The sequence below is a fragment of the Aspergillus luchuensis genome, chromosome 5 (assembly GCF_016861625.1).
Source record: "Aspergillus luchuensis IFO 4308 DNA, chromosome 5, nearly complete sequence".
Taxonomy (NCBI): Eukaryota; Fungi; Ascomycota; class Eurotiomycetes; order Eurotiales; family Aspergillaceae; genus Aspergillus; species Aspergillus luchuensis.
The window spans coordinates 376957-403041 of NC_054853.1; the positions used below are offsets into that span (position 1 = coordinate 376957).

Here is a 26085-nt window from a genome sequence, read left to right on the forward strand (position 1 = left end):
GGTGCCAGAAGCCCCTCACCCCCCGGTCCTCCCAGTGACCTCGCACAATCTCCGTATCCTACAGTTGAACATCATGAAATCTAGGGCAGGAATGGAAGCCCTCATAAACGACCACCAAACGATCAACCTCGACCTCCTCATAATCCAGGAACCCCCTATTTCCGCGTATCTCACCTACGTCAACCACAGCGCATGGCGGCTCTACCGCCCTACTTACACCGAGGAAGCTACGCGGTTCCGCAGTCTGTTGTACGTCAATAAGCGGCTGTCAACATCATCACATCGACAAATTCGCTGCAATCATCCCGATGTGGTTGCGGTCAAAATCTTGACAGCAGACATCTAATATCTTGTCTTCTCACTCTACATCCCGCCTGTCACGCTCCTCACATCTAATGCGCCATCATTTGTCAGATGGTGCTTTATGGCAAGTGGATGCGGCCATGATAAGAGACGAAGTGCGATGAGAGCACGACGTGCTCCGTGTTCTTGTCGTTCGTTCGTCGAGAGCTCTATACAAATTTAGATACATCATAGTAAACGATTCGACAATTTTGAATGTGGAGCTGTTGATTCTAACCGAAATTGTAGCCGCCCCGGACCATCATGCTCTAGCGAAGGCAAGTGTCTTGTCATCAGAGAACGCGGCAGTTGCTCAACCTGACTGGCTTCACCGTCCTTGCCCAACCCTGGTACATAACACAGAGTCGCAGTTATTATACATGCGGTTGACTACTCGAACCAGAGTCATAACGGATATTGCAAGTTATGGTACAGATTTACCACCAATTCTGGTAACCCGGAATCGTCTAACCTCGGCAGGAGTACGGCCTTCACTGCGAACCTGCACGCGCATGAGCCATCCATCAAACTGGTACTGTACGAACTTGACAGACCTAGTAGAATATGATGTTGTGGATCAGTAAGTTCGTTAAGTAATAGTCCACTAAATCCTCGTCCCTAGCGGTGCTATGCAGACGACTACCGTACTATCGCTATCTGTCAATATTAGCCATGTCCCCGTGTTCTTTTCAGCTAGCTGCCATGGTCATCGGTCCGCAACCCCTTGGGCTACTCTTACTTTAGAACTCGAGGATACGAATTATCCTCTCATTGTAGAATACAGGGTGTTGAAGCAAGCAGTCATGGAAATGAGGGATTCACCCACACCACAGTAAGACTACTGTATCATCGTAGATTTTGGGACCCAATGCAAGAATGTGGCGGTCTGGCTAATTTCCAACGCCACTGCCGGTCAGCCCTCGCGGCAGCAATATCTCCATGCCGCCGCTTTCGTGTCTTGTCCACTTATACCATATGCTGCCTTCAACTGTAATATGGGAAGGTATCCTCCAAAGGTATTTAAAATACGGTGATGCCGGGTGCGACGTCTCGGAGCGGCTAACGATTCTCGCGGCCATGAACTCCCGCACACCGTCTCGGGCAAACTCAGTCACAGTGTCCGCCTCGAGTCCGGCGTCCATTGCCGGGCACACTCGCTATATAGAGATGCTGTTGGAAGTCGACCATATGCCGTGGGTCTACAACATCATTGCCAGCGTCGCACACTGGGTGCTCCTTGCGGGATATCTAGTGATTCCTGGAACATTCACTTCCTTGCAGAAGTCGGAAAATCTCGAGCAGGCTCTCATTGGCAACGGTGCTAACAAGGCCGTGTTGAATAAGATTCAGAACCCGCCCCTCCTCGCGATTGCCTGTGTGTTCTTCGCAGTAGGGACTACGCTTCTGACATGGCTTTGCTGGACATGGCGCAGCAATTACATTTGGCTCGTCGGTCGGGTATTTATGTACGCAGACCCAGCTATGTATCTGTACACCCATTGTTTCGTATGAAAGCTGATTGGAGTTTAGGCCGGCTGCGATGAATGCAGCTGCGGGCCTCGCTACAACATTGATCAATGTATACACCGCGCAATCAGCCACTTGGTCTATCATGGCTCTGGTCACCACGGTGATGGTCGGAAGTGCCTTTTTAGTTTCGTTATCGCTGACGGTTCTGTATAAGTACGTCTTGTTAAAGAAGGTCGAGGAGGAGCACGAGATGGAAATGCGTACCAGGACGCCTACGTCGACCGACAATCATTCTTGAACACGGGGGAATAATCCCTTGTCAGAAAGTGTCGATCACTTGGGTGCTGGCAGGGTTTGCGTAGAACTGGAAATCAATTTCGCTCTCATACGCGTGGCCAACCTACAGACACAGTTGGACGATCAATTGTCATCAATCATGCGCTTCCTGCTTGTACGTAGTGTGTGAGCTTGAAGAAATGAAACAAGATTTCAATAATGGCTGCCCTAAAGTACATGTAATTGCATCTGCGGTCTTCGTGCGGAATGTATGACCACGATTTAGGTCCCATGCCAACATTGGGGACTCGAGGACGGGCACAAACTTGTTCCTCACGCCAGTGGTCCGATCTGCATAGCGCATAATGATGATCCAACTTATATCAAACTGCTTTCCTCTTCACGAGTTCAAATATGTGACACGACACGTTCGCGTTGCACTCCGTGTCAAGCAGTACGATATTATCGGCCAGTGACAGTCATTCTTTCCCAATAGATGCATCATTGTACATGCACTAGTCGTCGTCTGAGTTCATTATACTCGTTAATGTTCTGCCAGCCATCAGGCCTACGAGACGTCTACTTCTTTTGGAGTGCCCCCGGTGCTTCTAGCCACTTGTCACAGAATCTTCTCTACACCTCCCATATCCCTGCCTGCGAGTTTGAATGGCATATCTGATAAATAGAAGCTCTATTGGTATTATGGCTCTAACAATATACTCCACATTTGCTGAAAACAGAATCCCAGCCGTCGTACTGGCGTCCTAGGATGTTGAACGTGGGTGGGTGTGGAATCGCCACGTTAGTCGTCGGTTGTGTAGTATAATCAGTAGGGGTTCTGTGAGTGACTGGTTGGGGCCAGTCCTCCTGGACTTGTCAGAGCCCAAGGCAAATATTTACAGCAGCGCGGCTTACCTTACCAATTCCTCAGCAGTCGGTGCGGGAAGATGAGGATGGGACTGATAGGTGTAAATCCGGCGGTTCGGCATTTCCAGAATGACCCAGCTGCGGATGGCGTACAGCCGCCAGAAGTCATTGATCCGCCGTAGCAGGTTATTGCGGCGTTTTCGAAGTTGTTCCTGCTTCACACGGCTCTGAGAAGGGGCCATCTACACAAAGTCAGGAAGCAGCTGGTGACCCGACCTTGATTGGCGAGTGCCAACTGACGCAGGGAATGCAAATTATGCAATATGTGCCGTGAAATAGGACACAGGTCATCGTTTATATGCCAGCACAGAAGCATTGTATGAATCACACCAGAACGTTTCTGGAGGGATACCTCGCGGGCATTCAGGGTTTGGCGTAAAAACGGACTTTTATATGCTGCTGCGATCACCCGGCTAATTAGTGCCTTCCGGTCAAATGCAGTTCATACGAGAGTTGACCAGTGTAGCTGACTCCACTGTAATCCACCATCTGCCACCCACTGCAAAGTGATGCGAATATCCCTGTAATCGGCGGGTCAAGGGTAGAAATGCTAGAATACCAAGTGCCCGCCATCATGAAAGTAAGGTGAGCTAGTATTTAGCACATGGTCAATCTCAGAAGCAACCGTATGGTTGCTCTATAATTTGCGGTCTGGGGAATTTATAACAGCTGCGGGTGGTTTCCTGGTAGTCACCAAACTGACCGCTCAGGGATGAGAAAAGGTACATTGCGTGTACTAATTGCCAGCCCTACCACCCAGCCCCCCAACCCCCTAGAGTGCTACGAGTGGGAATTTACATCTAGCCTGTATATCGTCGCATCAAATAGTACATGGTTCTCTTAAAGACGCTCATTTTCCGGCATTTTCCAACCGTGATGGTCAGTCAGTGACGGAGTTTTCTTCCCTTGCCTGCTGGTACTTGTTCTACTGTACATAACTATCGTCCAGACGCGAGTGTCGTGCAAACTGCTTTATAATACAACGGTCCGTGACAATGGATGAAATCCTCGAGCTTGTCAGACTGATCGGTCAACAACAAGGCCAAAACACGTACTACCGCTCGTGCTACTTTTTCGTGAAGGATCTGCAGGATCTGATTCCGCACATACTCCACAGGCTGAACAACCTACACAGGGGACAGTGTGTACCAGGTCAGGGCGTGGACACAGCCATAGCAATTGCGACTGACCTGCGTGCCGCTGTCGACTCGCTCAAGATGAGAAAGTACAAGAGTACCTTAAGGTGGAAGGAGTTTCTCTAGGTAGTAAGCAGGTTATTCGCTGAGTCATTCCGCTGGCAGGGGCCAATTATTGACGACGCCTGTTCGCAATGCAGAAGATTGTTCCCAAGTCTGCGAAGCTGTCGGCGTTGCTTTCTCTGATTACGTTTCTGTCAGGGTTCGACCAATGACATTCAATGCACATGGACGAAGCCAAGCGAGGAAACAGTGGCTTGCATTCCAGAGAAACCTGCTCGATACTCTTAAACCATTGTGAAGGAAATAAAAAGGAAAGAAACCTATTATATAGTAAAACTGCACAGTACCCTAGCAATCTATGGATAAGGACATATACTGTGCGCTCTCATATTTAAAACTCATATGCTCATTTCGGTAGTGACATCAGAATACAAGAGCCATCTAGCGCCGTTGACGGTTCGTTGGTGAAGGGAGACAAGATTTGGTAGCAACAATCCAAATATAATCGCACAGTAGACCGAGTGACCGCACGACCGACAGTCTCAGGACAAGCAATGAGCCGAGCATTGGTTTCGACAAAGGCCCTCCGCTGGTACGAATCCGCGGAAGGAAGGTTTCTGGCAAGGCCCTAAATGCTCTAGCTCCTAGTCCTCAAGCTGTGGGGGCCACCGCCTGTCCAGTTACTGTATCGCATAGAGCAATGAGTCTGAATCAGCCGAGCAACGTCAAAATGATAATGGCTACGCGCAGCATGCATAGCATCTACCCCATCGTTATCCACCACGTTTATTAGAACCCGGTCGTCCTCCAGTAGCTGCTGCACGACTAGAGCCTGACCCGCCTGGGCTGCCCACCATAACGCAGTGCGTCACCACCTGTCGGCGCCATTTCGGTCAGTCTGCCAAATTTTTAACAAACGCGCAACCACGTCCGTATATCCTTGGTGGGCGGCCAGGGAGAGAGCGGAATCCCCTAGGTAGGTCCGGACGTTGACATCCAGCCGCGGGACGCAATTCAGCAACCGCATGGCTACATCGGAATGACCGCGCGTAATTGCGGCCAGGAGCGGAGACGAGTAAGGCCCCCATCCCTGATTGACATCAATATCTCCACACTGCAGCAGGCGCTCGACGACCTGGATATGTCCTTGCAAAGCAGCTGACCACAGCGGTGGCTGTTCGTTTTGATCTGCTGCATTCACCTGCACGTCAGATCGACCCACCAGGAGCTCCACCATTGGCAAGTTACCTGCGTGCGACGCACAACCCAATGGACTGCGGCCGTAGTGGTCGGTTATGTTGGGGATCAGAGCTGTCTGGGCCAGCAACCGCTGCACGAGCTGCGTTGATCCGCAGTCAACCACATGATGGAGCGAGGTTGATTTCTCAGGCTGAGTCTGAAATCGACACACAGCATTGACGATGACGCTTGACTCTTCCAGTAACCTCAAAGCCACGTTGTGGTGACTGTGTCGCGTGGCATACCACAGCGGGGTGCAGCCGTACCTATCCTCGACGTTGATATCAATGTTGGGCTTAGTCAGGAGTAGATTGGCCACTGCCAAATGCCCTTTCCAGGCGGCTTCATGCAAGGCGGTTGACTTCCGGTGGTCTCGTGCGTTTACGTCGAGCTGCTCGTTCGTTAGTAGTACTTGGACGACTGGGTCGTGTCCATTTTCTGCGGCGCAGTGTAATGGCGTTCGCCCTTCTACATCCACTTCATTCACGTACCAGCCACATTCCACGAGCAAGCGCACCATCTCTATGCTTCCCCGATCAGCCGCCATGCACAGGGGTGGCAGCACGTTGTTCACCGCATGCAGCGCGAACACAGGGGCCCATACTGTAGGATCTCTCAGCAACAACGAGGTTGTGGACAGATTTCCGTCCTTAATGGACTTATGGAGTGGGGTCTCTCCATAGTAGTCTAGGACAGCGATATCCGCGCCGCTGTCCAAGAGAAGATGGATAATGTCTGTGTTTCCTTGTTTTACGGCGTACCAAAGAGCTGTCCGACCGTGAAAATCCCGAGGCTCGGTGCGGGATGTCGGATGGCGCAAAAGCATCACCGTGAGGCTTGCTTCGTTATGCTGCACCGCATATATAAGTGGTGTACGGCCTTCTTCATCCTGATGCAAAAGATCCGCGTTTGGCCTTGTCAGAATCATCTCTAAGATGCTCCGGTCCCCGTAGGAAATGGCACGGGAGAGAGCATGAAAAACCGGAGTCCAGCCACGCCGATCCCTTATGTTAACATTGACTCGCCGAATTGTCAAGAGAGACTCCACGGTCTCAGCATGTCCCCGTATTACAGCCACTGCCAGAGGCGTTGTCCCCCGTGTTCGATCAGCAATATTGACTTGAATGTGGTGTTGCTGCAATAATCGCTTAACAATGTCAATATATCCGTACCATGCGGCACACCAGAGGGCAGATTGACCCTCTGCATTGCGCCAGTTAATTTGGGTCTGCTGGCTAGCGAGGAGAGCATCAACAACTTTGATTGAGCCATTCGAGGCGGCGTAGAGGAGCGGAGTGTTGCCGTTATGGACAGCGTTCACATTGCCATGGTACTCTCGAACAAGTCGTTCTGCCAACCGCGAGACATTATGCTGGGTAGCCCAGCATAATGCCGAGCTGTGTTGCTTTCCAATATTGAATTTGTAGAGGAACGGGAGCAGCAGGTGAGACGTTCGTCTGGCAACTCGGGCAAACGACAAGATGTCGCGGGACCGGTCAAAACTTTCAGCAATGCACAAAAGGATTTCATTGGGGAGGTCGAGTAGCATGATATGCTGTCTGAAAAGCTCAGACTTAGGACGCAGATATATGGATAGGCGTGGAATGTCAGGAAGTGTGGGTTTCTTTGGCGAATAGGGCAGATCTTCGAGTCAACGATAAGGACGTTTTGAAACTGTGGAAAAAACCTATGTATGCAGAGAGCCTGACAGAGACGCCGCTTCTTATAGCAACTCATTGGCGGGAAAGTTCGTAGCAAATCGCCTCTCCCGACAAAAGACGTAAAACGTGGGAGATACCGTGCTCCGAGGACTGCCAAACGGTGTCTCCGGAGCGCAGCAAGTGTTCCGAGGAGTCTTGACCGTCATCCTGGGGTGAGTGGCCGTCCCGGGAACGATTGCGCGGTTCACCAGACCGTCAAGGCCAGACACCGGTTAGCGCCTGAGCCAGTTCGCTTTACACTTGCTACGAGAAAAAGAATTCTCGACCTTATGAGCTGGAGAGCCGAACTACCCCTGAAGAATTGTCATAGGTCAGCCAGGTCGAGGCGCTACGGGGACTTTGCCCACAATCATCATTTCCAGCCGGCATTGGCTCCCTATGAAGCAGATTCAGCATTATCTTTCCTCCAGTCTAAGACTAACTTGGAGTATTGGCAGACATATAAAGCCTGCCCGGTCCCCCAACTCAACCTACAACTTATACGCTGCATATTTGGATAGTCTTCTTGCTTGATTTGTTTCACCATCTCTCTCTATTATTCACTGTCACTTTGAACCACATATGCCCCCTTACTCGAGCCCGGTCGTTCCTGTCGTTAGAGATCTCCGGACTTTGCCGGCCGGCCATCCCCAGAGTGCCGCGGAACTAGGAGTGCTGCCAACGTCCCCAGACCCTCCCCCTGTAACAAGTGACGACGAGGACGATGGCGGTATATCCTCGGCATATCTACGGAGCCCATCTGCAGGAAACCCTATCGAAATTGATACTTTCAGTAACGTGGAGAGGAACTCCAATAGTTTCTCACATGGCTCGCACCGTCCAGGAGATAGTATCGGTAAGTTTCGGCTCCACTATGATTTCAATAACCGCTCTGATCCTAAACAAGATGACCCGATTGTCCTCGATGCTGCAACTACGACACCCAGTCATACAACTAATGTTATAGATGCTGGTTCGAACAGCCACCAGCAAAAGGAGTGCGACACCGGCGGTGAGCAATGAGTTTCCCACCTTCGTAGGTTATACAGTTGCTGAAGGTGTACAGGCCGCTCCCTTGAGGAGCATTATGAATGCAAGATATGCTTTTGTAAAGTGGTAGACCTCGTGTTAGGCTGTGGTCATGTTTATTGCTATGATTGTTTCAACAGATTCTTCCACGATTCCGTGCTCTCAAAAGCCCTGGGAAATCCGAAACTGGCCTTTGAGTATCTAAAGAAACGACAGTGCAAACCATGTTGTCCAGTTTGCAAGAAGACTCTCCCCGGCTGTTTTGCTCGTCCAGACACTCGCGATCATCTCGTCGGCTTCTATTTTCCCATGCGCTGCCCAGATCCAGAATCTTCTTACTGTTTTGTTGATGACTACTTCGTGCAGGGCATCAAATTGAGGATGCTGTGATTCAGACCGCCCATTCAAGGAAATTTGGAGAACTTTCGCTATACTGTATGGTCTTTGTTTCGTACATCTGTCTTGCGATTTCAGTCAATCCAAGGCAATCCCTCCAATTATGGATTTAATCATCGTGCCCGAACACGTCGAGAGTCAAATGTTACACAAGAGATCAGATTGTTCCTTAGTAGGCGGGGGGTAATGACTCCCGCATTGAAGATTAGTGTCTGTCGGGCCATTTAAACCGGAGTCCCACCAATCGTGATGTGGTTATAGATCAGCTTGGTTAACTGAGACTTGAATTAGACACAAAACCCGTATCAGTCATCCAAGAACAGGAACAAGCGAAAACCTTGCCGAACATCATAGGATGTTTAATCAAAATGACAACGGAATGGCATAGGGGTAGGGGTTCAATATATGCCATGCAGCCTCCTTGAGAGTTATCCCATGGCACATAAGACTTCTACAGTTACTGGATCATCTATCAAGCCTACATTAGTCCATGAACAGTCGAATCCGGAAGAGCCCAGTCAAGTATTGCCCATACTTTGCACTATAGAAGAGTGGTCAGGGTCATTGTATCAGAGCGTACAGTATCAGAGCGATTTTGACTTTTAATACTCTTGTCCATACAAAAGCCGACAAAATGCAGTAGCAGGGTATGTACTATTAACACTAAGAGAAGCATTATACAGACACACCTCAAGAACCGGACAGTTGTTTGCAGGTTACCGAAGAGTCATGAGTAACAGTCCAAAGCGCAGCACACAGCATCCGCCGCTGTATCAACCATGATACCCACACTATTATCTTGATTGCCACGGTGACGATCCTTGGATCAGGAAGGATTCCGGGGCGTAGCCAATTCAGTAGATGGATAAGACCCGTGACAGTGTAGAACTCGGCGAGCACAACATCGCCTAAGCGAGACAGTAGCGACTAGTCGATACATCGCTTGTCGTGGAGAAGGAAGACATATAGACTGATTCCAAAGGGGATCCCTGGCGCTCGAAATCGAACCTACATGCCTAACGTACCTGAACCCACGAGGCATCCATGATACTATACGTTCTGCATTACAGGATAGAAGTATTGGTGTAGGGGCTAGATGGCCTCTTATTATGGCCTGGCTGGGCGGTTGAAATATGCTTATTCAGTGTACCCCTAGATTGCGGAACGTTCAACCACGGCGTTGGACGTGGGACTGGTCTAGCTGCTTAACTATAGATACGTGCATGCATTGGTGAAAAGGCGATTTCTACAACATCAGGTTGGAAGATGCGTTGGGAAGAGAAGCCTCCGGGCTTAGAGTGGCTCATAGAAGCAAAGGGCTGTTGAAAGGGCAGCGAGCAGACCCACCTGGTCGAACTCAGAACAGGTGTTTCATGGTGAAAAGGGCCCTATGATTGATTGGGCTGCGGTAAGTCACCCATCGCTGAAGAACCCACCCGGTTGATTTGGTACAAACATCACATCCAACGACGATCAACGTGTGGATGGGCAATACTGCGTTGACCCTGCTGATGATTGATGATCTTATGACCACAAGACAGTCATAAACGACCGTGCTTCTCTGGATTGACCTGCTACAGTACTGAATTCAGGTTAGCTCAGCTAGATGGCCGGACCTTGAGGAAAAGCTCTCGGTGGAAGCTCCCGTGCTCGGAAATCACGGTCAAATGTCGACCTCGTCATACACACAATTCATTAACGCCCGGCGGCTCAGCCGAAAAGGCAACTATCACTAATTTATCAACACGAAGTCTAATGTACATCTGCGGTATCTCCTTCGAGCCCATACATAGATCCTTCTAGTATATGTCCTCTCAGCTGTCACTATCATAGAAATCCCTGTGGGTTAGTATATTTGTTAGTAGACTGGCTTGAAGGCGCTTCTTCAAGTGTCCAACATCCCATCATCGGCAGTTGAAGCGCGTCTACCATCTGTGGCACAGGGTGGTTGGTGTAGGTCAGTTAGGAGAAGGGTGTCAATGTCTTGGTTGACATGGTTAGGTGGCGTCGAGTCGGCCCGTAGCGATGGCAAATCGTATTGAGGCTCGTACTGCCTCCAAGTTCGGCGTCCATTGCTGATCATCAGAAGGCGATTTCCCGCCCAGGCAGAGGGAGAGATTGCCCCGCTGAGTTCGAGTACATCGTAGCAGTGCAATCCGTTGCGTGGTCCATTTCCGACACCGGAAGAGAAAATGCTCCACGGTTTCTCTTGCTTGTCCGCATGCACACTGGTCTGTCTGCGCGGCATTGATCCGGTAGAGATACCTATTTAATCTGGCCATGCCGGTCCGGAGTTGAGCCAGCACGGTCGCTTCTTTCCACGATAATCCGTCATACAGTTGTCGGGTGTGCTTTCCTGGGAGTGCTGCATCCACTCGTTTGACGTGTCTCCCTACGTCCTCTGGTAAGGCTTTCGTGGTGACTGCTTGGGATCGTGCGAGATTCAACGTTGTTGACTTCATTCTGGGAACCTGTGCTTGTGGGATAGCGTCCTCATGGGTCGCGGCCCTGGCCTGCTCCTTAGCTAGGCCTAGTAATTTGTTGTCTTCGCTGGTAGGGACCCAAAGAATCCTGATATGGTTTCCTTTTCTCCGCAGTCTGTTCATCAGCTTGTATGTCTGGCAGACGAACTCCTGGCCTGACTGTTGTCGAGGGTTCTGTATCGTGAGGGCCGCCGCTTTGTTGCTGGTGAGCAGCCTGAGCCTGAATCCTTTCAGTCCCACCAGCCCGTTCAATGTATGAGCTATAGCCGCTAGCTCTGCGGAGAATGGATTTTGCTCTGATCTTGCGCCCAGTGTCATGGAAAAGGTCTTCAATTTCAGTTTTCGATATCGAGGTGGCTGCTTTTCGATTGCTACCCCAAATCCTACAAACCCGTTCCGTGCCGAGCTGCTGATCGCGATCTGTATTGATCCACCCGGTGCAGACTGCGGGTCCGGCATGGTTTCGCCATCAGTCTGTATACGTGTCTCCCATGGTGCTAATGTAAACGGGTTAATAGTCTCCAGTGTTTCCATCTCGATGTTCTTCAGCGCGTCTGCCACCTGGTACAGCGGCGAACGGTGAAACCGTCTGAATTTCCTGATCCGAGCTGTAGTTCGGCGGAGCGGATTGGTATCCGGGAGCGTGTGGAGGTCGGTCCACATCTTCACGGCCCGCCTCCAAAAACGGTATTGCGCTGTGGCAATGTGAGCCTCTGCCTCCGCGACGCTGTTTGCAACGGTAAGAAAGGTCCCGACGATTGCCTGCGCTCCCACCCTTTGGACTCGGTTGATCGGCCCCGTGGCCTTATTTTTGAATGCATGCATCCAGACATTAGACGCATAGTTCACTACGGGAGCCACTGTCGATGTGAATAGCTGCCGCGCTGTTGATGGGGACAAACCTCGAAGTCGTCGAAGCTCCATCACTGCCTCAAGGCCCTTGGCGCCAGAAACAACAGGGGTAGGGCGGCTCGCGGTCACCTGTGGCAAAGCCTTAACAGGTCCGGTCGATTCCACTACCATCTTCCGCCTGGCATTTCTGCTCAGACAGTGATTTTACCCGTCCCCATTGGCAGAACCCCGGCCCATAAGGTTCTGCTGCGGTGAACATCTCTGGAGTTTGCACCTTAAGCCAGCCGCACGGGCAATAGTATTATGGGCGATACCGCGCCAGGACGCTCATGGGGACCTGAGTACGAATCAGGCATAATACTCTCCCTCTCTAGGCCAACCGACACGCGCCTCCGTCCTCTCGAGCCACCATAGGGTCTCCGCAGGCCGATCTGGCAAGATATGTTGGCGATACCACATCGCTGCGGTCCAAGTACGAATTGGAAGCATAAATGCCGGCGATACCACGCAGCGATGGTGCGGTCTAGTACAGTCGGTCTCGGAATTCCATTGACCTTGAAACACAAAACAATTATTTTCGCGCCCCATTGCCAAGAGATTGATGGGGGGTTTATAGAGAGCCACCCGCTTGCAAATAAGGGTGGCCGGAAAACTTGTACACTACCATACATGAAATACTGATAAGACGGAAATGAATTATGCCCGTAAGCTAATGGCTTAATTTGCACAATCCCACCACGACAATAGTTAAGCACGGGAGATACCCATGGAAGAACATGGAACCTCCCGTCCCGGCACCGTAGATCTCAAGGAGCCAGGAACGCCTCAGACGGGCCATGTGGCATCAACTTCCCCTCTCTGGCAACCACGTATTCCTGCCTTGTTGTAACTCATGCAGCCGATAAACGCACAGTATATTTTCTATTGTTTGATGTGACAAAAAGACAGTCGTTTCACAATCCTCTTCGTCCGCAGCTGTTGTTTGCTAACCGTTGTTCGCCAATGAACAACAGCTGCTGAGGCAGCGTAGTGTGCGAGTTTTGACCCGATATTGCTAACCACAGGAGTCTCAATCACTAGAGAGATGAGCTCGAGCTTGTTTAGCCCTGGAAACGATGACGACGCTTACCGAAACGAATCGTGGCGATGCGATGAGTCGCCATAGTATGCACCCACTCCCGGAAATTTCAGTCGTACCTCTTCGCCGCCAAGTTTTAGCCTTATCAACGCCAACTCTCCGTCCCCCTTGGAGTATTTCGCCCCTCAACCACGCGCCTCCCCCACAGATAAACTTCCGCTCCTCCAGTACGGAGGCTGGGATGAAGGGAAGACGTATGATGAGGACCCACCCACCTGTATTCACTATTGAATTGAATGGAAGGTTACTCTCAACACAAAGACTGTGATATACGGAACAAGATCTGGTTGTTGCCTTGGATTTTATTGGAGGCTGTTCCTCCAATAAAAATTCAGAGAGAAGCTATGCCTCAAATATCCACACAAAAAGATTGCATTGGACGACACGTCCCCATTGTACAGGCTGGACGGATGGATGGATTGACCAACAAACATATCTTGATCATTTCCCGGCCCCACCGCCAAGGCCTTGGTGTAGATTCGTTTTGGTGTGTTCTCGTTGAACAAGGGACCACCTGAGCGATCTGGGAAATAGTCATTTCGTTACTCTGGAACATGTGCTATGTAATTTCAAGTTGATGAGATTTTAGATTCCGCGCTATTGTACTATACGCAGTGATGGACGTATACAATAAACAGTACGCACATTTCCGTGTCTAAAATCAACTGGACTATTTAACAATCAATATGCAATGTAGTTTCGCTCCTATGATCAGTTACCAGTCCGTCTCATCACCGCTATCTTCGTCCGAGTGAACCGTGTTTTGAGAAAACGGCGCAAATTTGTCTGTAAGATTTTCATCATGTGCCTCGTTATCTTCAGAACTTCGAAAGTATTCGTCACTGGTGTCTTCTTCTGGGTCCTCACTCTCTGAGCCATCTCCGCTGCAAGTTACTTGACTGGGTTGCACAGCGGTATGCTCCTCGGCGTAATCTATACCACCAAAGATGCTGCTTCCATCATAGTCAGTGTCATCGGAATAATCCCTTTCCTGGGAATCATTTTTCCAGGCTGTGTGGCGGCGTTTTGATACAGTTTCGTCTAAGCTGTCACGACCGCGCTTAGCTTGTCGTTCTTAAAGGGTTAGTAGGTGACAGATCTCGAAGATTGGGGCAAGAAATACCACGGGTGGAAGTGCAACTGGCAAGTCCATCAGTATGCTCTAGCAGAGACCTGACCTCTCTCTCCTCTTTCTCCCATCGAACTAACTCTCCAAGCAGCCTTTTAAACCCATTATCATTTGCAGAGCTAAAACGAACCATATTACAATGATCGGCGTGGATGCTCATCGGATTATAGCCCTCAAAAGTGGCCGAATCTCTCGAAACAACTTTGCCGATTCCAGGCATGGACAACTCTTCATAAAAGCACGTGATTTCTAGGCGTCTGCTGTTGCCTTGGAGTTCTCGAATCATTGACAAGAAGTCGGTTTGGATAGATTGGAGAAACTGATTATCCGTCTGCAAGATATCAAGCAAATACTTGTTCATAGACTTCACCAGTCCAAGAGGCTCAGCTGGAATTTTGGCCCACTTTGCCATCCACGATCCCTTGTGTGGAGTGCCCATGAAGATGACGCCTTTAGTGTATTTGAAGATATTCTGTAGATGGACTTCAGGGTTGTTCCGGGAGCTCAGAATAGCTTTCTTGCAGATTAATCCGCCTAGACTGTGAGCGACGAAAATGATTGGGCGAGACGTTGCATTATGATTAACTCGATCCGTTGTCAAGTCGTTCAAGAGATCTGTGGCATGGTCGATTAAGCGATTGGATCCAGCAACCGACCGCCGCACCACATAGGCATCATAGCCGTAAGTGAATATACGAGCGGTGGTGAGCTTAGACGGAAGAAGCGTTTTGGGCCATGGATCAGACTGGTCCTGAGCAGTCCAAGTAGTGGTTCGGTCACCCGACAAGCCATGGACGAAACATATATCGACCGTAGCGTTGGGACAGTCATGCAGAACTTCGACGCCGGCAGGGAATCCGAGGGGGAACGAGGCTTGGGCAGACGACTGTGATAAGTTCGGCGGGTCAACCCTTGAGCTAGAGTCCATATCCTTTCTTCGTCCACCTCCGAAGAGTTGAAAAGCTTCAGAAATCTTCTTCATGGCAGTTTTTTCTCGCGTTGACATATGGAGAGTAGCTGTTTGCGTAGATACGCACTCGAGGTAGGCGGATTGTGAATGAAAGAAATACGTAACGAGATGACTGTGCCGCCCCTTGGGTGGGGTTTAGCTGAGCTGGAACTGGATGTTAGTGCATTAGTGTATAAACGGTCCAACCATGTCACTGTATCTAGCGCCCGGATTGCAAGCTCATTTGCCGGAACGGGGTATCAGGCTGGTATTAGGAGATATTGTCTGAAGGACTGTATGCCATTGCCCCAAATTGACAATAGTTTTGAGCTATCTAGAATTAGTACCATCACTGTCAGTTTTATGACCAGTGCATGCTCTCGTGTTGGGGAAGGCTTTATCTAACAGACCAAGTAGAATAATTACTAAAAGTATAAATTTTGCTAACTTGACCTGTCCTGTTCAAATCATCAGCCCTTATATAATGAATTCATACTCTTCAACAGCAGCCTAGATTTACAAATGGTAAAGTGAAGATGTTTGATGTTAATACATTGCCCCATCTATCTGGCACGTGCCTTAATTACCAATGACCAAAGCTTCTAGAATTTTGTATGGGCTTTACAGTACTTGTCAGGTTATGTGTGATAATATCGATGATACAAGACAGATAGGTACCTGCCAAGACTATTTGTATACAGGCTAACCAGATATGGATTAGTACAGGTGTGTTAGGTTTTGGGAAAAGAGCAGGAAGAGTGATGTGGTAGGCATGGTGGTTGTGCAAAGTACTGTATGCTCAGGGCGAGCACGCTGGGTAACTGTTCTCGTCAGACAGTTAGGACGATGGATTTCTACCTTCTCGTGGTGTCCGGTGTCAGTACCCTCTCGCTGCGTGGAGGGGAAGCCAAAAGAATCCAGGTTGTGCGGGTAGGGCCGAGCCGCAGAGTTTTCCGTGGTAGCCGAGCCCGCCCAACCCACGAAAATCAGAGGAAAAGGGTTATGAAAACCATCCGACGACTGTCTACTCGATTCGTACTCGAGACCGACACTGGACTTGCTTTTCCAGCGGACGTGGTATCGCCTAGACAGGAGACAGGACACCTCTGAGCTTGAACGCTCTCTGAGATTGCGACACGCCCAGCAGAAGATCTTGAGAACATAATTTGAATATGCGTGGAGCGGCGAGGGAGACTAGAACCAGTCAAGCAGTGGACAACGCGAGTCTGGAGAATGGGCGCCAACAGTTCTGGTTACAAGACCCTCGTTAAGGCTCTGCCACGGGCAGTCTTGATTGGAAATGCTGACCGTCTACTTCCCTAGGGGCGTGCGATCCAGCGACGAACCTCACCGAACTCGTTAAGGCGTAGCTACGGGTGCTCGGGAGGTCTGCAAAACTGGGGACACAAGCTTGGTTAGTGGAGGATGGTCGAAGTATCGCGCAGGGCTACTGGAGATGCTTCTAGGCCACCTCTGCAAGACACGGTCGGCTAGTCGAGAGAGATCTCGGCTGGTAACGCGAAGGAGGGAGACAATCCCTGTGGGGCGTGGCACATAATGGCAGTGACGGACAAGTGGTGAGAACTTGACAAGACTTTCTATGTGGCCCGAGAGGACGGACGCGCGTGTCGGTGTGCAAAGAGACGGGAATCAGCTACCTCACTCGCACTGGGGACCTGAAGTCGAACGGCCAAAGTGGTGACGTCCTAGTGAGGAGGGTTCCACCCTTTTTCGCTATCTCACTCGCACTGAGAACCTGCGGCGGTTTGACTGAAGTGAAGCCGCTCTAGCTGAAATGCCGGTGATGCATGCTTAAGGAGCAAACCTGGAGACACCTGGGGTGAGAGGTTTTGGCCGGGGCCTCAATATCTGGAAGACGCTCATCGAGAGTTGAGTGGACTGAAAACCGGGGCAGTGGCCTGAACAAGCAGGCCTGTCGAAGCTGCTTTACACCAGCTGCAAGGACTCGTTAAGGCTTGGCCACGGGCAGCCTTGGCTGTGTAGATATGTCTCTTGGCCAAAGGCCCGGCAATGGATCCGCAGCTTCATGGAAGACCGCCAAGCGAGCGTCACATTTGATGATTTCGAGAGTGAAAGTCTACCACTGGAGCATGCCGGCCTGGCACAAGGATCCCCACTCTCGCCGATTCTGTTTGGATTCTATAACTCGGACCTGGTGGACCAAGTGGTAGACCAAAATGGCGGTGCATCAGCTTTTATCGACGACTATTTCCGCTGGCGATCCTACCCAACAGTGGAAGAGAACATCAAGAAGATCCAGGAAGAAGACATCCCCCGAATTGAAGAGTGGGCGCGGCGAACGGGTGCATCCTTTGCCGCCGAAAAGACTGAATTAATTCATCTTACCAGGCGGAAAGCGACCCACGGAAGAGGACAAATTGTCATCGATGGCCAGGCTACCAAACCGGCCGACACTGCGAAACTTCTTGGAGTGATCTTTGACAAAGAGATGCGCTGGAAGGAACATGTCCAGGAAGCGGTTAAACGGGCAACTAAAGTGAACATAGCCCTGAGCGGGCTCAGACACCTCCGACCGGAGCAAATGCGCCAGCTATACCAAGCATGCGTAACACCAATTCTAGACTACGCATCCACAGTCTGGCACAATCCGCTCCGAGACAAGATACATCTACGACTTCTGGAGACGGTACAGAGAACAGCTCTTATCCGAATCCTTTCAGCCTTCCGGACAGTATCTACGGCTGCACTCGAAGTTGAGTCCTATATCCTACCAACTCACTTGCGACTCAAGCAACGGGGACAAATAGTGGCTGCTCGCTTCAGCACCCTGCCAGATGACCACCCAGTTCACGGAGTAATCAGCCGAGCAAAGGAACGCAGCACTTATATCGGCAGCGGGGCCCGCTTTCCCCTAGCCGAAACAATGCGAACCATGGACCTTGGGCGGCTGCAGGTCTTGGAAACAATTGACCCCAAACCACACGCGCCATGGCGGAGCCAACCCTTTACGGAAATTGAGATTGAGCCGGATCGAGAGAAAGCGCAGGCCAACGCACTGGCGCAGCAATCCACAACAAGCATCACGGTCTTCTCAGACGCTTCAGGCAAAGAGAATCAACTAGGGGCCGCAGCAGTAGCTCTCGACCACAACCAGCAGATAATGGGGTCACGACAAATCAGTATCGGCTCAATGGAATACTGGTCGGTCTACGCGGCCGAGCTCATGACAATCTACTATGCGATCGGACTGGTTTTTCAGCTAGCGCAGAAGCATGCTACGACAACAGCGACCCAAGGCCCAGCGACAATCCTCAGTGACAGTATGTCCGCGCTGCAAGTAATCGCCAACTCATGGAACAAATTTGGGCCAGCGAATCATCCAAGCTATCCATCAGTCAGCCGCAGAACTAAAGGCACGAGGAATCCCACTGCGATTACAATGGGTCCCGGGACACTGCGGCGATCCTGGGAATGAAACGGCGGACCGTCTGGCCAAGGAAACGGTGGGCGCAGAAAACAAACACCCTTTCCAGCATCTGCTATCGCGGGAGAAGGCTTTCATCCGCAACAAGATCAAAAAAGAATGGGAACAAGAATGGAAGACCTCTAAGAACGGAGGGCACCTCCGACGCGTGGATCAGGCACTGCCCGCGAGCCGCACGCGCCGACTGTACGGCTCACTTCCCCGCAACCGAGCCTACCTGCTGGCGCAACTTCGGACCGGCCACTCGTGGCTCGCCACCTATGCCAAGCAACATGGCTTCCGAGATAACGAGCAGTGCGAATGTGGAGCGACAGAAACCGTGGTCCACGTATTGATAGACTGCCCGCGGCTGAGAGCGCTACGGCAAGAATTACGGCGGAAAATCGGGGGCGGGTCTAACAACGTTTCAGATATGCTAGGAGGAGCAGGCCAAGGTAAGGAAGGTAAGTTGGAAGGTGCCACGCAGAACGGTAGCGTCCTAGGGGCGGTACTGGATTTTGCAGAGGCGTCGCAGAGATTTCGAAGTCGCGCGCCACGAGGGCGGCAGAACACAACCCCAGGCACCGGCCCACACAGGCCTTGACGAGGCTCCAAGTTCGTCAGGAAAGTAATAGTCTACAGTTAATGGATGTACATAGTGAGTAGATAGTGGTTCCCTGCATATCGCCTTAAGGCGAGGGGCCAGCGTATGAATCATCATCATCATCATCATCATCACTGTATGCTTTTGTGAAGTGGTAGACCTTGTGTTAGGCTGTGGTCACGTTTATTGCTATGATTGTTTCAACAAATTCTTTCCCGATTCTGTGCTCTCCAAAGCCCTGGGAAATCCTCTATTGGCCGTTCAGTATCTAAGGAAGCGACGGTGCGAACCATGTTGTCCATTTTGCAAGAAGACTCTTCCCGGCTGTTTCACTCGTCCAGATAATCGCGAACGTCTCGTCAGCTTCTACGTTCCTATGCGCTGCCCAGATTCAGAATTCTCTCACTGTTTTGTTGATGACTACTTGGTGCGGGGTACCAAGTTAAGGATGCTGTGATTTCACAACGCCCTTTTATGGAACTTTGGAGGTCTTTCTATATGGTATTTACTGCGTACATCTGCCATGTGATGTCAGTCAATCTAAGAGAATTCCCTCCAATTGTGGGTATAATTAGTGCACCCAAACACGTCGAGTGTCGGATATTACACAATAGGTCAAGTTGTTCGTTGGTAGGCGGGGAATATGACTCCCGCATTGAAGATTAGTGTCTGTCAGCCCAGGTAGCACGGAATCATACCAATTGCGATGACTTATGGACCAGCTCGGTCAGTTGAGTCTCGAATTAGACCCAAAACCTCGGTCGTAGTGGGAAAGGTAGAGAATCAGACATAGACTGGTTCTCTAGGGCATTCCGTTCTGAACCAACACAGGGTACCGCGGGTCAAAATGTACCGGGACGCCTTTTACCCAAAGCACGAAACATGCGAACTGGTTCGAACAGATGCCTAGAAGTAAGAGGGCTTCCGTGGATTTGGATCTTAAATGCTAGAGTGGGTGAGTATGGCGTTCTAAATCGAAAATACATGCCTAACGTACCTGAACGCAGGTGGCATCCATGATACTATACGTTCTGCATTAGAGAAAGTATTTGTGCGGGGGTCAGGTGGCCATTTATTATGGCCTGGCTGGGCGGTTGAAGAATGCCTATTCAGCGTACCCCTTGATGGCGGAACGTTCAAGCCACGGCGTCGGGCGTGGGTCTCGTCTAGCAGCGCAACTTAGATATCTGCAGGCATTGGTGAAAGGCGGATTCTACAGCATCGGGTTCTGAATGATGTGTTGGGACGAAAAGCCTCGGGGCTTAGAATGGCTCATAGAAGACAAGGGTTGTTGAAAGGGCAGCGAGCAGATCCACCCGGATCAAACTCTAATTAGGCGTTTCTCGGTTACAAGGCCCTCGTGATTGATCGGGTTGTCGTGAGTCACTCATCGCTAAAGAACCCATTCGGTAGATTTTGTAAAAACATCGCGTCCAACGACAATGAAGATGTAAATGGGCAACAGTGCGTTGACCCCGCTGATGAGTAAGTACTTCAAAACCACATTACAGTCATAAGAGAGCGTGCTTCTGTGGCCGGACCTGTTACAACCTTGAATTTAGGTTAGCTTAGCTAGATGGCCGGGCTTTCGAGAGAAGCTCGGAAGCTCCCGTACTCGGGGATTAGTCAAATGTCAACCTCGGTCATATCAACCAGGCTGAAGCGCTTCCATGGAGGCAATAATCGATCTCCTCAACTCCCCTCACGTATAGGGACTGGGACGGTCATAATGTTCAGTTGGAGGGTGTTCCGATTCAGCTGGGTGAGAGTAGTACACAATAGGCCCTACAAGAGGGCCCGTCTTGTTGCTGGGTAAGGAAAAAATCTCGCAACAACCAGGTAGTCTAACGAGGCCTTGCGCAGAGAGCCTGGTTGGGTCGAAACCTGTAGGTATATGATTTTGAGCAAAATGCAAGTTCAAAAAGGTGACCTGCCAGGGCTTTGTTTGATTGTAACCACGGTATCCCTCGCTAGTACGCGAACAGTCGAGTTGAGAGATAGACTTGCCCGTTCGTTTCGACGGGTTTTCATCCTTCTTTGACTAGCATCATCATACGACGTCATGCTGAATAGGGTCTGACGAAGTATAGGCGAATGTCTGATTCTTATCCAGAATGTGGCGGAAGCCCTTTGAGATGCCGGGTCGCGGTCTATTGTAAGCCCCACCCGGGGAGCTGGATGTTCTGCAGACCAGGGTAAGGCTACCGGGACCGGTGACAAGCTGGTGAGAAGAACTTGCCGGGTGGGCATGGTCAATTAGTCAACTTAACCGTCTTGGGAACGGGTACGTACCGTCAGAATCTGCGGGGAGATTGGTGCCTGTTCACAGAGCAAAATTGCTCGGGCGGCTTGTATGCTGTTCCTAATCAGGTAAAGTACCTCACTACCGCTTGGTATCGGAGTGCCCGGTCTATATAAAGTCACCTTCATGGCCCCTCAAGGACAGCCAGCTTTCATGCTACAGTATCCTGTAACGTTCTCTGTCTGAAAACATTTTAAATAATTGTCATTCGATGTGACTTCTTATGTTCTACGCTTCGCTAGTCCTCTGACTGGAGTGAGAAGGCTGACCTCCCGGTGTGAGGCCGAGTCAATACCGCCAGGCTCAGTGAGGATAAGGCATTGTTGGGCCAGAATATATTTCAACGGTACCCTCGAGCCCTTCTTGCAGATGCTGGTCTGCTGAAGTGGGTGTCATAGGAAGCTTTGTACGCAGAAACAAGAACTCTTTTTGATTTGTTGCCACGAGAAAAAATCGCCACGGTTTGAGAGGTGCTGCTGCCGGTAAGCGACCAGACTTTATAGATCCTGGATTTCTGAAGAATGGGCAGGATGTATCCTCCACAATACAGGCTGGAAGCATATTCTATTTCTTCTAGGAAAGAGGAGCCTATGGAATTCCTACTGCACAGCTTCTTCTTCGCTATTGCAACAGTATGCTGATAGCTCTCACCTGGAGTCGACTTATACTATTCCAGACCTCATCTGTTGTCTAGGCAAACTCGTGTGTTTGACGGAATACGACGCAAACTGCCATTAGATGGTGAGTCATATATGTACCAGAGGTAAGCGGAACGTCTTGGCTTTTCGGATTTAGATACGCCGACTTTGAGGGACATCCAATTCGGTGTCGCCTCTCGCTGCCATCTGATCGGCCCCATCGTTTGACGGGAAGTTCGTGAGTTTTTCGGATAAATGCGGGCCATATTTCCCCTAACAATCGCGCATCATAGTTTGCGTCTCCGCTTTCCGCGCGGGCATAGAACCGCTGTCCCTATGTCCAGATTTGCTCCCCTGTGAAGCATGTTGGAGCAGGATATGGGCTTCATTATATGCCTCGTTGTTCGCTTTACGCCTGAAAATATCGCGGCACTGACCCAGATGCTGTGTGTTTGGCCGTTGAACACTACAGTAGTAATCTGGTGAGCCGAGGGAACGAGATGATGAGACATCTTCCTCACAATGAATGTCGAAGGGGAAGTGCGGTTGTGATTTGCCTACAGTAACAGGTTAATGACATCGTTGAACCCTCAAAGGCTGGTTAACAGTAGCATCGTCACGCAAACGGGCAGTCAATGGGGAGAGGTAAGCCAACTCACTGCGTTTGGAAGCGTTCTTGCTGACTACTTTCCTGGTTGTACAAAATTCATTCCGCAAGATCGTACAATGGAAGCATCCGTTACTGTGCTTATACCAAATAGAATGTGGGTGTTGAGTGTGACGCAATCGAAAAAGTTGTCTCGCTATGGTGACTCCATTTGCTAAGGATTGGACAAGGGATCGAACTAGCTAACCACTACATGGTGAAAATAGGTATCATCGAGCCGGCGCACTATTTCGTGGACAATCGAGCCAGAAACCGACGTATAGTGCTGCCTGAGGCAACAGTGCGCTCGGGCCAAAGGGATGAGTAAGCTGGTAAACAACCCGACACGCAATTCTCTCCAGACTCTATTCCCCGCGCCGGATAGAGCCTCCTCCGCTGTTGAGTTGCTTTCGCTCGATTATCGGCCGAGCAACTCTTTCGAAACGGGATGGAGGAAACAATAGCCGAATTACGACGTCAGATTGAAGAACAAGGAAGGCTGCGAGAAGCGGCAGAGCGCCGTGAGGAGGAGGAGAGACAGGCGCGAGAAGAGGCAGAACGCCGTGAGGAGGAAGAGAGACAGGCGCGAGAAGAGGCAGAACGCCGTGAGAAGGAAGAGAGACAGGCGCGAGAAGAGGCAGAACGCCGTGAGGAGGAAGAGAGACAGGCGCGAGAAAACGCTGAACGTCGAGTGCAACCCAACTCCCTGTTTCGCCTCCTCGATCGCTGCCACAATTCTCTCTCCCAAGCGATCCGAGTTGAGGCAGATGCCACCCTTACTACTCAGGGCGACGCGGCCAATCCAGTGAACCGACTCTACCCCAAGCACATCGTCCTTTGGCGTGACTTCCCCCAACTACAGGAACAGATCTGGGACAAATTCGACCGTAATAATGCCTTTTCCACGCGCCCACTATTCCCCTCTGATACCCAAATCGATTATGTCGTCACGAATATCCAGAACAGACCAATCTATTCGGAAGCGTCTCTTCGGAATTTTGAGCGAGACACGGTGGACAACTTTGTTGAAAAGGTCATTGAGGTTTTGCGAGACGATGGGCCCCTTCGAGATGAGTTTGGAATCCAAGGCCGAGTCACCTTCTATGATCGCGCAAACCCGTCGGAAACTTCGCTCGAGAACAGCCTAGAGCAAATGAATCTCGAGGACGCGCGGACACCCCAACGACCGGCGAACCCGAGGCGTGGAAGAGGCCGAGGACGAGGAAGAGGAGCCACGCGGAGACAGACGAGGGATGGCACTGCGCGACGACGCAATCGGCGCGCCGACCAGTTCTGCGTGCACCTTGTGGCGGATGAACGGCAATTACCCGTGTATGCAGTGGAGTTCAAAGCGCCGCACAAAGTGACGATCCCCGAACTGGTGGCGGGTCTACACCCGATAGATCTGGATCGCGATGTCATTGACCAAGAGGGCAACACGTTTGAATTCTATGCCACCCGCCTGGTCGCGGCCGTGGTCACTCAGATATTCTCATACATGATCGACAGTGGCGTTCGATACGGCTACATCTGCACCGGGGAGGCTTTCGTTTTCCTTCGTATCCCACAGGATGATCCCACCATTATTCAATATTTCTTGTGTATCCCTAATCAGGATGCGCAGGCGGATGTGCAGGCGGACGATGAAATGCGCCTCCACCGGACTGCCATCGGTCAGGTGCTTGCGTTCACGCTTCAAGCGCTGGCCGTCGAACCACCGACTCAGAAATGGCACGATGTGGCACACGACCAGCTAACAACCTGGAAGGTCGAATATCTCGACGTGCTGAGAGAAATCCCCGAGACTCTCCGTAAAGACCCGCCGGCGTCTGATTATCGGCCCTCTCACTGGAAACCGGATCGGAAAATACACAACACACGCGCTCGCGCTCGCGCGCGTTGTCAACCGGGCGCATCGGCACCGAAGCATTCGTCCACTGAAGGCAGCGGCAGTGATCAAGAATCGCTTTCGCCAACCGCCGCAGCCGCGTCGCGCATCCGATCGAGCCGCGGCCAAGGCAACCACCGCCAATCAACCCGGGAAGGTGAAAGGCCACGAGCCAGCCGAGACCATAAACAGACCTCTCGGCAAGACGGACCTTCTACGCGACCATACTGCACCATTGCGTGCATCCGCGGCTTGGCTAACCGAGAACCACTGGATAAGAATTGCCCCAACTGGGAACTCCACGGTGGTCGGAGACACTCCATCGGACCGCAGGAGTTCACACGCCAGCTCCATCGTCAACTGGCCCGAGATCGGGAACTTGGATTCGAACAGCTGCACGTTTGTGGTCGGACAGGATATCTCATCAAAGCCACCCTCCTTTCCCGCGGATACACGGTGATCATGAAAGCAACGACTGTGGAGAAGCAGCATCGCCTTCGAACGGAAGTGGACAATTATCACCGGCTCCGGAACTTGCAGGGACAATACATCCCTGTCTGTCTTGGGGACTTTAAGCCTCGTGTTGCATATTGGTACCACGGTAAGTTAATGGCGCAGATGATGATATTGAGCTGGTCTGGAACGCGGCTTCAGCATGCCATCAATGATGGGAACTCCCACTTCTTTCAGCAAGAGCGCGACAAAGCTCTGACCGTGCTTCGGTCGCGTGGAGTCATCCACTGCGACAGTGAGTGGCGTAATATGCTGTGGGATGACCTGAGTGGCCGCTTGGCTGTCACCGACCTGGAGGATGTGAAATGGTTGAAGCGCGCTAGGGCCCTTGAATCCGTCTCTGCGAATACACGGCGTACTCGCTGCGTCAGAGCGGTGAAATATAAACCCGGCTTGGAAAGGGTGGAAAGGGTGGAAATTCCGCAACACGGCAGCACCTTAAGCTTGTAACAGTGTGTTCGGAAACGTTGCAAAGAATTCCGCCACAAGACGTCGTGGCTTTAACTTACACCGAGTACTAAATACACATTTTGCAACACGAACCCTACATGTTGCAAGAGCGCGACTGCACAGCAGGCTTGGGCGGCGGAATTATCTACACGAGCTTCCCAGGCTTTGCAGCTTGAGATACATCCCATCAACCATCCCCCGTTGATTGGACTCCTTCGAAAATCTTTATTCGATTTCACAGCTAGCTCAAGTGCTTGGAGATTACTTGGAGGCATCCGCCTCAGCAAGAGCATGTGCGATGGCCACGGTGTTTTTGATCTGGCTCAAGTTAGCATGTGAGGGGTTGAACAGCAGCGCTCTGGTACCCACCCCGGCGTCCATTTAAAGCGAAAGACTATAATTGTCGAAGGTTGTTCCTCACCACAACAGGTCCTTGCGTCGTACATGCCCTGGACAGAGTCGTTGACCAG

General features: G+C 50.9%; 7 protein-coding genes across 7 annotated transcripts; 4 read left to right on the plus strand and 3 right to left on the minus strand.

Annotated features, from left to right (window-relative positions):
- Window positions 1-1419: 1419 nt before the first annotated feature.
- On the plus strand, window positions 1420-2110 carry AKAW2_50129S (uncharacterized protein; the record flags this gene model as incomplete). The annotated part of the gene is made up of 2 exons (XM_041689913.1): window positions 1420-1808; window positions 1873-2110. The coding sequence occupies 2 exons, from the start codon at window positions 1420-1422 to the stop codon at window positions 2108-2110; spliced, it is 627 nt and encodes a 208-aa protein (XP_041543550.1).
- Window positions 2111-4010: 1900 nt separating this feature from the next.
- Window positions 4011-4277, plus strand: AKAW2_50130S (uncharacterized protein; the record flags this gene model as incomplete). The annotated part of the gene is made up of 1 exon (XM_041689914.1): window positions 4011-4277. The coding sequence occupies one exon, from the start codon at window positions 4011-4013 to the stop codon at window positions 4275-4277; it is 267 nt and encodes an 88-aa protein (XP_041543551.1).
- An 805-nt stretch (window positions 4278-5082) lies between these two features.
- Window positions 5083-7002, minus strand: AKAW2_50131A (ankyrin repeat domain-containing protein; the record flags this gene model as incomplete). The annotated part of the gene is made up of 1 exon (XM_041689915.1): window positions 5083-7002. The coding sequence occupies one exon, from the start codon at window positions 7000-7002 to the stop codon at window positions 5083-5085; it is 1920 nt and encodes a 639-aa protein (XP_041543552.1).
- Window positions 7003-7735: 733 nt separating this feature from the next.
- Window positions 7736-8176, plus strand: AKAW2_50132S (uncharacterized protein; the record flags this gene model as incomplete). Its single annotated transcript, XM_041689916.1, has 2 exons — window positions 7736-8009; window positions 8061-8176. The coding sequence occupies 2 exons, from the start codon at window positions 7736-7738 to the stop codon at window positions 8174-8176; spliced, it is 390 nt and encodes a 129-aa protein (XP_041543553.1).
- Window positions 8177-10575: 2399 nt separating this feature from the next.
- On the minus strand, window positions 10576-12084 carry AKAW2_50133A (uncharacterized protein; the record flags this gene model as incomplete). Its single annotated transcript, XM_041689917.1, has 1 exon — window positions 10576-12084. One exon carries the CDS (start codon window positions 12082-12084, stop codon window positions 10576-10578), a length of 1509 nt encoding a protein of 502 aa, XP_041543554.1.
- A 1682-nt stretch (window positions 12085-13766) lies between these two features.
- Window positions 13767-15186, minus strand: AKAW2_50134A (esterase/lipase family protein; the record flags this gene model as incomplete). Its single annotated transcript, XM_041689918.1, has 2 exons — window positions 13767-14125; window positions 14175-15186. The coding sequence occupies 2 exons, from the start codon at window positions 15184-15186 to the stop codon at window positions 13767-13769; spliced, it is 1371 nt and encodes a 456-aa protein (XP_041543555.1).
- An 8026-nt stretch (window positions 15187-23212) lies between these two features.
- AKAW2_50135S (uncharacterized protein) lies at window positions 23213-25615 on the plus strand (the record flags this gene model as incomplete). Its single annotated transcript, XM_041689919.1, has 1 exon — window positions 23213-25615. The coding sequence occupies one exon, from the start codon at window positions 23213-23215 to the stop codon at window positions 25613-25615; it is 2403 nt and encodes an 800-aa protein (XP_041543556.1).
- Between the last annotated feature and the right edge of the window lie 470 nt (window positions 25616-26085).